Consider the following 15003-nt stretch of genomic DNA (forward strand, 5'->3'; position numbering starts at 1 on the left):
TTTTCCAAAAACTGGGGGCCCAGTGGGCTCTTCTGACGTCGGAGGACTTGTCACTTACAGTGGGTTTGGAAAATAAGAGCGGACAGAGCTCGAGATTCCAGGCGTTCGCAAGCTGCAGTATCCGCCCCCTGTTATGGGTGCTGCTCCCTTTCAGCGTTCAGCGGTGGACACGGCACACTCCAGCCACATGATCCTCGTCTCTCTCTCTCTCTCTCTCTCTCTCTTCCTTTCACACACACAGGGAGAGGAGTTACGGCCGTTGCCCTCTAGTAACCCCGGCCAACAAGTCTTTTATTATCATGCTAGTAGCTTTTTCCTTTTTTCCTGCTTACTCCTCCTGGTAAGTGTGTGAGCCGAGTGTGTGTGTGTTTGTGTTTGAAGGGTTCTTTCCAGGTCCGAGTGCCTTGTAATTACACAGTTTACGACAGGAAAAGAATGAAGTGACTTTGTTTGTATTCACCCTCCTCTCCACAGAGTAAAGATGTAGCTGGGAAGAAAGAAGCTGAAAGGAAAGAACAGGACTGAATAAAAAGAGAGAAATGGATGCTTCCAGTTGCAGAAGTATGCATCGAGTCCGTCTTGCTGTCCGTCCGAGTGATTAGGTTACAGAGAACAGATGTGAGCATAACCTCCAGTTACCTCCGTCTGCAAAACAACACCATCAATCTTGACAGTGTCTGCACTGGTTTGCGGTCCAGGGCTTACATCGCAGGGTGAAGCGGCCCGGCCAACAACATATTTCTTTGTTTATCCGTCTCATGTGATCGTACATTTCATTTTAGAGTAGCTGCAGGAATCCAAACTAAAACGGTGCAAAAGGACAGACTAGTGCCGTTTTCAAGGTATTGGAGGTATTGGAGGTATTGAAGGTATGAGGCGTCTCCCCTCCTTTCTCCCCTTCTTGGTATTGGGGTCATTCATGTACTTGTGATACTTGATCCCCCTCTGTTACTCTTAGCGGGCACCAAAGATGCAGAGCTCGCAGTTCTTATTTTAGCAGCGCTTAAAAAAAACAATTGGTGTGCATGTCCTTACACTATTCTTAACTAAACATATTTCAAGGGTCAAGACGCGGGGGCATTGTGATAGAGGTCCCAGCAGCAATAATACAAAAATATATATATTTTATACTCCGGCTTGCATTTCATTGACTCCTGCTGGATGTGTAGCCCACATACGGGCGCTGGAATTCAGCCAAACCTTCCACCTTTCTTCTGCCGTTATTTCCCAGGCCTCACTTTAACCAGACACCGAGGAGATGCAGGAAAAATAAATGGGGAAATAATCTTCAGCAGTGGGCCTCTTGGAAAACAGTGCTGGTCTTTCAAGCGCAGCTCTTAAAAATAATAAAGTCCTTTCCATCATGTGGATGAAATTTCAGCCAAACGAGGGCTCATTACTTGTGCCGTCCGTGCTGATAGAAGTAATTTATTTCCTGCTCACTCCGTTCATTTTCTCCAATAAATCAAGCAAAGAAAGAGGCCATTGTGACCAATGACGCCACCGGTGATTAGGTGACATTATGAGACTTGGGATGAGGTGGGACTGCAGATACGCAGTGTTTATGGATTTGGTTAACTATTAACGGTGTACAAACAAGAGGAGATGGAAGAGACTGGTACTGTAAAGCAGGGTGGGATTTTAGTGTTTTCAGGGAGATGGGGGCCGAGGTGTTTCCGTCCATCCTGTTAATAACACTCCCATCCTTTGAATGTGCTGGTTCTTCAATTGAAAGGCAAGGTATGTGGGCGTGTGATAAACTAAATTCTCTCACTGTAGTGAGCTAAAGTTCTAATCTCTAATCCTGCTAACTTGTGTGGTACGGTTGGCACGGAAGCATTGCGACAAACTCGCGTAGATGCAAAGCGAATGAACAGGCGCGCATCAGAGGGCTGTGGAGGAAAGATGGCCACTGTGCGCATCTCTAACAGGCTCAGATCTCACTTCAGGACGGATGGGCTTTTAATCACTGTGGTTTCAGTGCCATGGGAGGTCATCATCGCCATGTAGAGGTGCACACATACACACATGCACGTGCCGCCCGACATGCAGGTGCATGATGGGTACAACACTCACACGTACAGTCACAGCCAACTGATTTATAGGTACCAATTGGACATGTCTCACTCGCTTGATTAAGCTGCAGTATTTATTGTGTGAGTAAGGATGAGTGTACAAGATGTCAGGAACACAGCCCTACTGGGATTAACCTTTTGTTTTTAAAGGTGAATTCAATTCACCAGCGTGTCGACATTGTGATGGTAAATTACACTCTCATTCACAGCGCAAACTTCACACAGCAAATCTATTTTTTCAAGTTTTTCAAGTTTTCATGTTTTAAAAGGATAAGACTAGTGTTGCTCTATATTTTTCTTACTGTCAAGAACTCCCATTCAAAGACCAAAAGCAATGATGCCTTGGTCAACACATTCATTTGCGTTAAGGCTAAGTAATTTTCTAAAACATCTGAGCTCTGTAGTTTTGAGCAAATGCTCCTCAAAAAAATGTAAACAGTGTATTTGCTGGGGACTATTTTCAGCTGCGGATTAATACACAGCCTGCACTCGTGAGCATTTCCGGGAGCAGGAAGGAGGATTGAGTCAAGATAAACTGCAGTATCCATGTTCATGGTAATGAGGGTAACGTCCCACAGGGCAACAGTATGGTGCTGTAGTTTGTTGGATAACATTGGAGATCTATACAATGGAGGAATACACTATATCAGGTTCTGGCTTCAGACACAATGCTTATTAGCAGGATAAACATGTTGCAGGATTTGGTCTTTTCATGGGATTTGTTGATAATAAAACATTTTTTTTTGTGACTTAATGGTAGGCGATATCAGTTGGGGCTTTACAAGAAGGGGATCTGCAGCCTTGCATTGTATTTGATGACAAGAGCAGATGGTCCTGGTACCTTGTACACTTGATGTACACCGTGCTTGTCGCCAGCTGTCTGTCAACTGTTAACATGACATTTGCATCTGTTAGTCAGAGCAACATCAATACCAGCTTGTTACTTGTGACGCTGCCTTCTAGGTAGCAGGGTCAGTAGAGGAAATGTGAGTGGCTCACAATAGCTGGTGGATTAGAGAAGCTTTTAAGAAAGGTGTCTGGACTTTTTGGACCAAGCCTCTTTTCATCTCAACAACAGTTCTCTATTTTCCTTATCTGCAGGAAGGTCCCTGCATCTTCTGTTGATTTTTTCGGACATGGACACAGAAACAGGAGGAGACATGCCACGACTAAAAGTGCCATGCTCCATTCGCCTGTTGTTCAAAGGCATTCAAGGCTCGTCCAGAGGCCTCTGTGGCGGTTTGTTGATTTGTTTAGTACAGTGAGGAGCTCAGTGGGCTTGTTACCACCTGTTGCGTACCAGAATTAGAAGTGGTGACAGGCCTTTAATCGCCATCTAAGGGACTGGTAATACACAAATCCAGAACACATTTTGTCAATGCAAAATGCAGTGCATTAAATAAGACCACTAGAAAATAATCACTCTGTATTTGAAACGGTAGCGCTTTAGTTTGATAACTATTTAATACGTGTCTACTTCAACACGTCAAACCACCTCCTCCAAAGCGTGGCTTTGCTATTAGGTGGTAACAACACTAAGTGAAGTCAATGCAATGAGAGACAGGCAGGACGGATACCATCATTCCACCGGTCTGACAACCAACATACAGAGCCAGAGAAAGAAAGTTATTCAGGAATGCACAAGTATACAAGTCATGCTTACTCTCAGGATGTGTTGTCTTTCATGCTGGGGAGAGAGGGGAAGAGTGTACACACAGGGAATACAAAATAAAAAATAAATAAATAAAACAATATAAAATGGGAAAAAGTCCAATAAACACACAGTGGTGTCAAAGTCCAACACTCTCGTTCCTGCTCACTCTGTGGGCTTAACTAACACAACAGGCAGCTTTTCGATGTAAAAGTCAATTGACCATAATCATTAAGGGGTGGTTCAGCAACTCACTGCATGGAAAACAATTATGCTGGAGCCAGAAATAGAGCAAGCACGCCATCTTGTGGTGCATAATAAAACAGCAACACTCTGGCTTTGTTTTCAATGATTTCGTCGTCTGTCCATTCCCTTGATTCTCTGCATCAGAAAGAGCCACCTGTTGTTCTTTTAAGCCCACGCTATAAATCCCCGCCTGGAGGACCAGTAACCCGAACTGGTGATCCGGTAAACAAAGTCAAGGACGACAACTTTCATCTCGTAAGCAGCACCACTAAAAACAACCCAAAGAGACTTCCGCATGACGTGAACTCACAGCAGCACACGTATACACCCATCAAAGACTTCACACATGTAGAGAATGTAAATGAAAACAAGGTCAGACTTACGTTGTACCAGCTTTGGCTCTTCTGCGGAAAGAGAGAGGGAGAAAAGAGAGACAGAGGATGTATTTAACTGTGTGAAACAGGTACATGCTGCAGCAGGGTTGTGGGCTCATACAGACATACAGAGGGTGGATATGATCGACCTGATAGTAACAGGTGACAGCAGGTCGCGGAGGTCAAACTCTACGTCACGCTCTTTCCTGCCAGGAATTACAGAACGTTATCGACACTACTTTAAAAGCCAAAGACCGACTGTTAGTGTTAATCGTGCTGGATTTTGAACCTCAAAGTGCTGACGTTAATGCAGGGTGAAATTCTCTTTCAGTTTCGCTCACCACTCAAATAAAGCTGATATTTAGAGAATGATATTTGAATGAAACATTTATTGATTGATCAAATACAGGAATCTTTCAAAACAAAAGCCTGTCGGAGGAAAAGCTGCTTCCTGTATTGGCAGAACTGAAAGTAATTTCACTCAAAAAATATACTGCATTAGTGCATTAGATATGCTGTTAAAAATATATTTTTATTTTACAGTCATGTGCCTCATTCATATGTCCATCTCTCTGTCTTAAAAGCAATCAGTCAGTCACCTATAATTGACCTGAAAGTTGTTCCATCAAAGATTGAAATTATCCCAAGAATATTCTAGAAATCTGAGTTTTGAATTTTGTTAAACATTTTAAAACCAACTGATTCAATTCTTCATGGACAAGCAATTGATTCTGTTGCAGGTTCTATAACAGCAGAGGGCAGCAGAGATGTATCTTAATCATGACTATGACGTTACAACATTTTCCAGCCACATAAACACTCTTTCTGTTCGAACAGCCGAGGAGCAAAAGTCTCAGAGGGGAAACATGCAGGTGATCATTCAGAGGGTGAAAGAAGGAAGAGGGTATTCAAGGGGGAGAAGAGGGACGAGAGAAGGTCAAGAAGTGATATCCAGTGTCTGATTCCAAGAGTACAATAACTAAAAGCAACACATTTGAACTAAAAAGAAAAAGAAAAAATAGAAACTGGCAACATAATCTAATTTTCCTGATTTTAGAAAGCACGACCACTATTAAACATTACTGCATTTTTGTGAAGTTCATCACAGTGATTATCATAGTATAACAGAAGATTAAGTGAGGGAGTGTTTTCTTATTTCGACGGTTAATCAGTCTTAAAAAATTTGCCTCAATAGTTCATTGTATGTTTCTTTGTAAAAAACCCTGACCACATTCAAAGTCTCTTTCATGCCTCGGGCCGTCTGGCTTTTCTCGGTGTCCGACAGGGTCTCTGGTTATCTGGTGTGCGCGGGGTAAGCGGCCAGTGAGTCGCAGGCCTGGCTGTGACGATAGCCGGGCTAATGTGGGCTAATCTGATTTGAAGGTGACAGAGACACGAGAGAGGAATTACTCTGAGACCACTGTCTGGATACGTTGTGTGTGTCTGTGTGCCATTGCTTTTGGCGTGGTGTGGCTGCACTAGTGGGTTAGAGAGATTTATGACAGCATTGTTTACACGGAGAGTGACTATTTATTGTGACTGTGTCCGTTTGGTTGGAGAGAGAGACACACACAGAGAGAGAGAGAGACTATCAAACAGTTTTGCTGGGGACTCCTCTGTGATTTACAGTGGTTTGGTCTGTCTGAACTATATCACTTTGTTTAAATGTCACCACATACGGGGCTGTGGATTGCAAAAATGGGACAGACAGCTTCAAAAGATTCAAGAAGCATTTTTGTGTTGGACATTTGTCACTAAAATGTCTCGATTGTCACGCGGGCGCTTTAGAATTGTGCAAGTGATGGTTTTATACCCCTGAACAGTCAATTCAAACAAATACCATCCGTTTTTAAATTGAAATACATTTCAGATTATAACAGGCTTTTAAATCTTCATTATAAAGACATTTTGGAATAAATTATATTTCACACAGCTCACAGATCACTGTCCTTCCACATTAATTCAGGGGATGGAAAGCATGGGAAAGGACACCAGGGACTGAAACTATCAAAGGGGATCCTGCAGTACTACGGAGGAAGTGGAGGGCCGGGGGGATTTAATGGGGGCCAGCAGGAATTGTCAATGGGTCAAATGAAAACAAGAAGAAATGCTTACTTTAATCAGGTTTAGTCTGTCATACTGAAAGGAAATTAAAAGAGAAAGCAAAATGTTAACCAAAGCAGTGAGCAACATGAACACAGAGAGGATTAGGAAGTGAGAGAGAAGACGCCGAGGTCCGATGAGCTTGTGTCTAATAAAACAACTCCCAAGTACATGACTGCCACTACCATGCGATAGGTTCAGAGATCTGACGGTGCTACTGAATTGGACTCTCCACCTCGGCTGCATGTTCCATGAGACGCCTCAGTGATTATCGTTGAGCCAACGTAACTATTGTCGTCATGTGGCCTGTGCTGCAGAGGGGCATGGAAGCCCTTTCGCTGAATGCACTCTTGTATTTGGATTGCATTAGGGCCAGGCTGATCAAGCTCACGTTGCTGGGACGACCTCACGCCATGCCTGGGGTCATGTGACCGCTGCTGACCAAAGAGGCTGACGTAAGGGAGGGGTAGGGAGGTGGGTTGTTCAGGGGGACCATGGCACTGAAGTGAAAAGGGATTGAATCAATTGGGATGTGTGTGTGAGAGAGACAGATTGTGCAAAACTCTCATTTATTGTCTCCCCGTGTTTCTCATTTCTGCCTGTGTCGATAAAATGAGACCATGTGTACTGGTTCCATTATATACTCTGCAACACATTTGATGAGCAAAAAAGTAAATAAATAAATGACGGGATGAGGTCTGATAAGTAGCAAATCTAATGGATGAAGCAACAACATGGGTGATGCACTATAAAAACGTGGCACCAGCCTGCGTCCATGGACAGGCAGACTGGGGGATGCTCTCATTATGGGCAGCTCATACAGTGCTGGACTGGGACGGCGGAGGCTGAGTCCATCCCTCTGCAGCCTGGCCGCTACACAGCATGACGGATGCAAAAGCTCTCATAACCATACGTTTGTCAAGCGAGGGACAGGGCACAATCCAAAGTGGAAAAGGGAAGAGGAAAAGAGAGAGGAACTTAAGACGATTATTTGCAGTATTGTTTATTAGGAATTTGCGCCAGAAATCTTCTTTTTCATTCTTAGAATGTGACAAAACCTCAACAGTAAGGCTCTATTTCTCCATCAAATGTGCATATCTGTTTTTGTTGTTATTATTTTATTTATCTGAATTGTAATAAACGCAAAAAAAGAAAGAAAAAAATCCTGATTATATTCACATACAGCATACTAAGCCATACACACATATCTGAAAATGGCATTAGGAATCTGCTACATTGCATATCACCAGAAAGGAAGAGAAAGGACGGGGAAGAAGAAGAAGAGAGGGAGTGAGTGAGGTTGTGTGTGGTTGACTGTTTTTCAGAAATGTCCATCTGCTATGATAGTGGGTGCAGATGGGGCTTGTAACGGTTGCACAGGAACAAGCTGGGTTCAGGGTGAAAGCGTTGCAAACAGGGGGTTTGGACATTTCCACAGAGCGGCTCACAAGACAGGAGGTGGGGCAGAGGGGAGGGTGGGCACAGAGATATTTGAGGAACAGAAAAAAGAGTAATGCTTACTTTGGAAAGTCGCTTGTGAGACTAGCATGCAATCAGGAGAAGAACAAAGAAAAATCAGATAGAAGAATGGAAATAAAGAGAAATCAACCGCAAGAAGAAAACAGCTGAAAGTACCAACAGAAGAGCGGAACAGTCATTATCAGATGGCACACATTTTCATATGGCATGGAGCAGTAGCAACAGAGAGAGAGAGAGAGAGAGAGAGAGGGAGAGAAGGCGTGCACACTGTGTTGTGGAGACAAAAAAAAAATTATGAAAGAAAAAGAGACAAAAACAACAAGTGATTCAGAACAGCAGAGACAGATGAGAAGGTACATGAAGACGCCAGTGACACGGCTTACTTCTAACATTTTGCCGAGCATACAAAACATTAGAGCCACATGCTCCTTCCGTGAAACAACCTGCAAGATTCAATCTGTCTCTGAGTTCAGCTGTGAAAGGGGGGAGATGCAGATGAGGGAGAGGACGGCAAATACAACACCTGAACTCTATCAGCGTCTATTGTTTCAATAAGAGCTCGGGGTGTCAGTGGATTCAAGGGCTCTATTCCTGTTCTTAACTGATCTATGAAGAGTTGCAGCGACCGCTGTTTCAGACAAAGAGCCTGAAAAGCATCAATCAATGCTGCCGGTATTCACTATTCAGTCACCAGGAAACCCTCACAACAAAGCAAACCTCTGTCAACAACAATAAGCTCCCCAACTTGTGGTCATACATATTTTCCTTTGCAAGTCTGCCTTAACATTGTCTTTTGTTTGCTGTAATCATTCATGGCCACCAAGAGATCTTTTCCACTTTCAATGTAGTGAAGGGGAAAACAAAACTTTTGAATTTGTCCCCCATCACTTACATTGGGTTGAAATCAATCTTTATGGCCAGTATTAGCCGGAGGAGAAATGATACCGAGCAAAACCTGTTACATTGTTTCTACGGGCACCCGACTATTGTTTTAAGACAGACTTGAAAGAAATGTGGACCTGTCCTTTAAACCCAAACTACATTTCTGGCAGAAATTATTTATTGAACGTCCAAACACACTCAGAGTGAGGAGAACATTTTTAAAGAGTTGTAAATATCACACCTGTATTATCATGACCTGTCTATGCTTTAAAAGGGTGGAAATCTGCTCACATCCATCTCACGGATAAACAGCCTAAAAGGGTTCACAGCAAAACTCGCTCGGCTGAGGCAACAAGTACACAAGTAGTTCAGGAAGGTCTTTGTGTGAAGCACATGGTTTTAGGTCGTATGTTAGCAAGTTTTTAAGAAGGTGCACAAACTCACCTTTCAGCAACGAGCCCGTCTTCAGTCATTGTGATAAAAACTTGCTGTTTGCTAACGGCTGCACCTTATTTAATGCCGTGCACCAGAGGGACTCCCTGCAGGCCCTGAACCATTGACCTGACTATTGAAGCACTTTGTTTGACCTCTAATGTCCCATTTCAAAGAGCCAAAAAACTTAATAGTGACTAAATAAGCCAAGATCAACTAACTCAACTAAAAACAACACCTTTATATCACAGTTTTAGAAGAGGAAGAGATTAAAGATTAGGGAGTATGTGGGATGTCAAAATGAAAGGCTGGAATGGAGAGTGATAGTTGCAGCTCACTAGTTACATATCAGCACCTACAAGTCAATAACCAATCAAAGAGGGTGCGTTATGCGTTCAGATCGGTCTCAATATTAATGAAAACACACAGAGGAATTCACAATTCAATGCACACAAAAAATAGTAATCATCATATATATCTATCTATATATATATAGATAGATATATATGGATTTGTATAAATAAAAGATTCACAAATATGTGTCTGATGCACACACACACACACACACACACACACACACACACACACACACACACACACACACACACACACACACACACACACACACACACATTTATTATTTTAAATACATGTAATAGAAATCCACAAGTATATGTATTTCAAAGGATTTGAAAATGTGATCAAAACCATATTTGTATGTTGTTAGTTAAATACAATTTATTATGAACAAATGTAACACAAGAATTTGTGGATTTCTATTACATTTAGTTAAATGAAAATATATCTGCGTGTGCATCGGAAATATATTTGTGAATCTTGAACAGATTTTGTTGTACATTTATATATAATATAACTATTTTTGCATGCATTGAAAAACCTTTTTGTGGAGACAATCATTTACATTTGTGAATCCTTCTGTGTGCATTCATCATTAATAATGAGACTGATCTGAGCCCATAGTGCGTCACTACACTGGTAAAAATAAAGCTGAGTGTGTTCACCCCGTCACAGTTTATGAATGAATGTGACAGCCAGCGTTGCCACATCATCTCCAGTATCATAAAGTAGATCTGATCACTATAAAATCAATATTAGCACTCAGCTAATAACCTCATGTCACTGTTGTCTATCTGATGTGACATGTCATGTTCTTACTGGACGTAAACATGTTGCGTAAACATGCACTCTCATAATCATGGTTTACTGGTGCGTCACAGTGAATGAACATGTTCTTTAACAAAAACATACTACTAATATGAGTTTGTGGAGGATCAAGGATTACTACGCAACCACACTGCTCAGAGAAAGCAGTACAAAGCTGTCATCACAAATCAAACATGTCAGCTCGGTCATCGCATTTAACAAGTATAAAGAGCCGTAATGTGTGCCATTCATGCTTTTGGTCAGGAGATAACTCACAGTTTCAAAGAAGTGATTTAAGCCCTCATATCCTGACCGGCTTTACTTTATTCAATGAGTGTGAAATTGGCACCTTGTGTGCAACAGTGAAGCAACTCACAACAACAGCTACTCTGAGAAAATGTTCCGAACTGGACACGACCGAGAGTCGACTCTTCTTCAGAGGAAAGGACGCACTGTTGAGCGTTCATGACTGCACTGAGAACCTAGTGTGATTTTAAGTGCTGGGAGCTAGAGGCTACCCTTCCGTCTGTCAAACAGGTACCGAGGAAACGGGAGCATCTCCTGGCCGCTCACCTTGGAGTTCTTTCCCCCGCTTCTTGCTGACTGCAGCGAGTATGTTCTCTGGACGACCTGCTCGGGCGTGGAGGGGGATTTGTCAGAGGAGTGGTCGGAACCCTTCTCCACCATGTTCTCGCCCTCCTGGCTCTGTGGTGTGGGAGAGCGCGAGCGTTTACGCAGGACCGGTGAGCAGGCGGGCGTGCTCTTGTTTGAGTTACTGGCAGTGCTGAAAGAGAGGAGACAGAACGAGGGATGAGAAAATCACATCTGCCACAAAGTGCGTCACAGAAATCACACAAAGTACTCCTTGGATATATCAACGTAAAACACCAATGCAAGGCGGGGGCCGATAGTTCACAGATCAGTGTGTACAGCAGCACAGCGCGTACAGCGTCTCCTTTATGCGTGCATCATTTGGGGCTTAACAGGCTTGAAGCACCATGTGCTAACCTGGCTAATGACGGCTAAGCTTGTACGGGAAGCAAACAACAACATCAAAAACCGCAGCAGCAGCAGCAGCAGAGAGGAAAACAAATGTCATGCATGGCTTTTGGATTTTCTCACGCAATTTGCTTTCTCACTTCAGAAGCAACAGGCAAATTTGTTTTTGAACAAATCGACCAATTTAATCAAGAGACGTAGAGGCTTGAAAAACACAATTTACTTCACAGTCTCAACGCTGATATTTATTGAGCTGTTTATTTATATGAGGCCTAACAACAATTTTTTTTTCCATGGCTGCAGATATGCCACCCTGGAGGACATGACAAGGACCAAATGAGCAGAGATACAATGCCATCATTCTGACTATCGAAGTGGGCCTGAAACACATCATTATATTATCTCAAACTGAGCTGCATGTGGACTCCAACGCGGGGACTCGCTTTTCTACATCCACTAACAGCTCTCCAGCCGAGTGGGAGGACCGCTGGCTCGAGACAGGTAGTCCCTTTCCTTCCATCGTATGTTGCTATCAGGTAGCCTCTGTGATCCAGCACGAGACACCCTCTTGTCTTACACACGCACACACACATCAATGGCTCAGCAAGAAGCCTCCTCCTTCACAGTGACAGAAGCGAACAAAAGGCCCTGAAAGTGATCTGAGTGGCAGTGCGCCCGCCAGGCACGGTTACTTGACATGGCGTTATGCAAGCCATTACGTCACTGCCAGCCAGTGGCCGCTGTTAGTGCCCATGAATTACTGATCTACGGCTACATGCAGCTCAGAGCACCGCATCATAGTGGCCAGCGCTGACAGCTCCTGTCTGACTGTCAGGGTCGGCCGGACCAGTCGCTGGTTGATTTTAAAAGGCAAGGACAACAAAGAGCCTTCACATCTGTTTAATGCGTGGGGATAGCTAATGCACATCTGGCGTATTACGGTACCTCTGACATCGATTTATACGAGTAACAATGGCTTCCGTTCGGTGGATGATCATGTTTGCTGTTCTGTACATGGCGTACTGACTGCTGACGAGTCCCTACTGACCTGATTAGGAGTACATTTGCTGGGAAATCTCCCTTTGAAAGATGTTTGGTGTTGAACATGAACTATTTGAAGTGAATGCCAGATGTTTCAAATCGTAACCTAAAGGTTCCTATTCTGTCTTTATCATTGTTTTCAACTAGAAATCACTGGTTTATCAAGTGGTGCATGTCATCCACCGGGGGAATGAAGTCAGAGTACAAACGCTCACTACAGTGGTAGAAAGTACATCGATATTCAGAACGCATGATACTCTTTGTCTGAGCCGGGAGACTGTCTGGGTCTCTTTCTCACAGACACAGACCACACGCACACACGCACATGCACACACACACACACACACAGACACACACAGAGACACACACACACACACAGACACACACACACACACACACACACACACACACACACACACACACACACACACACACACACACACGGTGTGTGGATGGTGTATTTACCAATACCCTGTACTTTTCATGTGCTTGACAAATGAACCAGGGTTGCCCCATCAAATTGTTCAGTGGAGGCCATAAGACACCCAGATTCTGTTGCATCTTGTGTCTCGATCAATCAATCAATCAATCAATCAATCAATCAATCAATCAATCGTTAACATATGACGTCCGAAACCACATCCACACGAAGCATTAAATACGTGGTGTTTCTTGTGTGAAATACTACCTGGCCGAAGGTTACTGTTTTTATTTCATAGGTGTATAATTTGTTTTATGATGTAGGCAGAGGTGGACTTAATAAATAAATCACTGCTGGGAAACCCTACGGGCCAACGGCTGATTCCATAACAACACATTGGATACAGACCTGAAACAAGGTTTGAGAAAAAAACATAATTTGTTTTTATTGGGCCACAAAATGGGAAATTCAGAGTTAGCAAAAACATATAAATACAAAAATAATATACCCGTTTTTATTGATATTATTTTCAGTGCACAATAAAACAATTTAAAAACATGATTCATGAAAACTAATAATGCTTGAGATATTTAGTTTGATTGATATTCCCTGGAGTGCAAACATTTAATGGGGGGGGGGGATATCTGTTTTTGCAAAATAACTTTTCACAGACTTTTAGAAACATAAATGCACACGAAGAGAAGTACATCAATACTAAAAAAAAAGAAAAGAATATCGTCTTTTGATTGCACTGCGACGGTATCAGGGTACGAGACTTAGCTGGGCGGTGGAGCGCGGGTGGAGCGCGGGTGGAGCGCGTGCATTTTGGAAACTTTGAATTTGTGTTTGCAAAAGTTGTTTTCAGTACATGAGTGTAAATATTATTTGAGAGATGTTTGTTAGTTTACTGTACAAAAAGCTAAAAAGGGGATTAAAATATGTATTTATATTGTAGGAGTTCAATTATGGAACAATGCTAACATTAATGTAAGAATGGTCAACTAATTTTTCGGTTTTCAAAAGGATTATTTATAAAAACTGTTTTTGAGGGTTACAAGTGTCAACGAAATGTATATATATATATATATATATATATATATATATATATATATATATATATATATATATATATATATACATATATTGTTCTTTATATCAAATTAATTATCTGATTTAATTGAAAATAATTTAGGATAGGAATATATAAGCGTTATGATTCTACCTATATCTTTTCAGTCTTTCTATTTTGTATATTAGATTATGGCTTTACTTATTGTATTGTATGTAATGGTTGACTGAATAAGACACATACTACAATTTGACCGTGCTGATGTGGGACAAAAGGTGCTGTGGGGGATTTGTCAGTAACAATCAAGCAGAACCATTTGTCCGCTAGAATGTGAATGACCTCCCTTCAGTAGTGGCCTGTATGTAGCACAAAGTAAGAGAGGGAATCCTGGCCTCATCCTCGACATGTCTGTCAGGCACTGGCAGGTAGAAGCCCTCCGGTTCTGCTCGTCTCATATCACTGAACCGTTTCATACGCTTGGCCACGGCTCTCCTCGGTCAGGTCAGGTCAGAGCAACACATTAATAAATTGTGCATCTCCTCCGAGGATAATTTAATTATTGTATGCTGTGGGTTTCCCATTATTATTATTGAATATTTGCTTGTGGCCGTTCTGAATGTCTTGCTCAAGATCATCGGTTTACTCTTGGGAGCAGCGTTTTGGCCTGTTCTCGTCCATCTAAATAAAATAAACGAAGTACTAAAAAGTACACACTGGGGAGAGATCATGTTGTGGCCTTAATGTGCATTTTTCACAAATGTAACAGGCACATACACTCAACTAAAGGATTATTAGGAACACCATACTAATACTGTGTTTGACCCCCCTTTCGCCTTCAGAACTGCCTTAATTCTACGTGGCATTGATTCAACAAGGTGCTGAAAGCATTCTTTAGAAATGTTGGCCCATATTGATAGGATAGCATCTTGCAGTTGATGGAGATTTGTGGGATGCACATCCAGGGCACGAAGCTCCCGTTCCACCACATCCCAAAGATGCTCTATTGGGTTGAGATCTGGTGACTGTGGGGGCCATTTTAGTACAGTGAACTCATTGTCATGTTCAAG

The 15003-nt window shown here is 42.5% G+C and overlaps 1 protein-coding gene across 1 annotated transcript in view; it reads right to left on the bottom strand.

The window, feature by feature from the left end:
- Window positions 1-15003, bottom strand: part of gramd1bb (GRAM domain containing 1Bb) — a gene marked incomplete at its 5' end in the record, with an annotated part of 66778 nt that overhangs the window by 9267 nt on the left and 42508 nt on the right. Inside the window, 5 exons of the mRNA XM_079224615.1 lie at window positions 3739-3762; window positions 4356-4376; window positions 6462-6485; window positions 7971-7991; window positions 10980-11190. Coding sequence (XP_079080741.1) covers window positions 3739-3762; window positions 4356-4376; window positions 6462-6485; window positions 7971-7991; window positions 10980-11190 — 301 coding nt within the window. The remainder of the gene's footprint in view (window positions 1-3738; window positions 3763-4355; window positions 4377-6461; window positions 6486-7970; window positions 7992-10979; window positions 11191-15003) is intronic.

Source organism: Taurulus bubalis (genome assembly GCF_910589615.1).
Source record: "Taurulus bubalis genome assembly, chromosome: 10".
NCBI classification, from domain to species: domain Eukaryota; kingdom Metazoa; phylum Chordata; class Actinopteri; order Perciformes; family Cottidae; genus Taurulus; species Taurulus bubalis.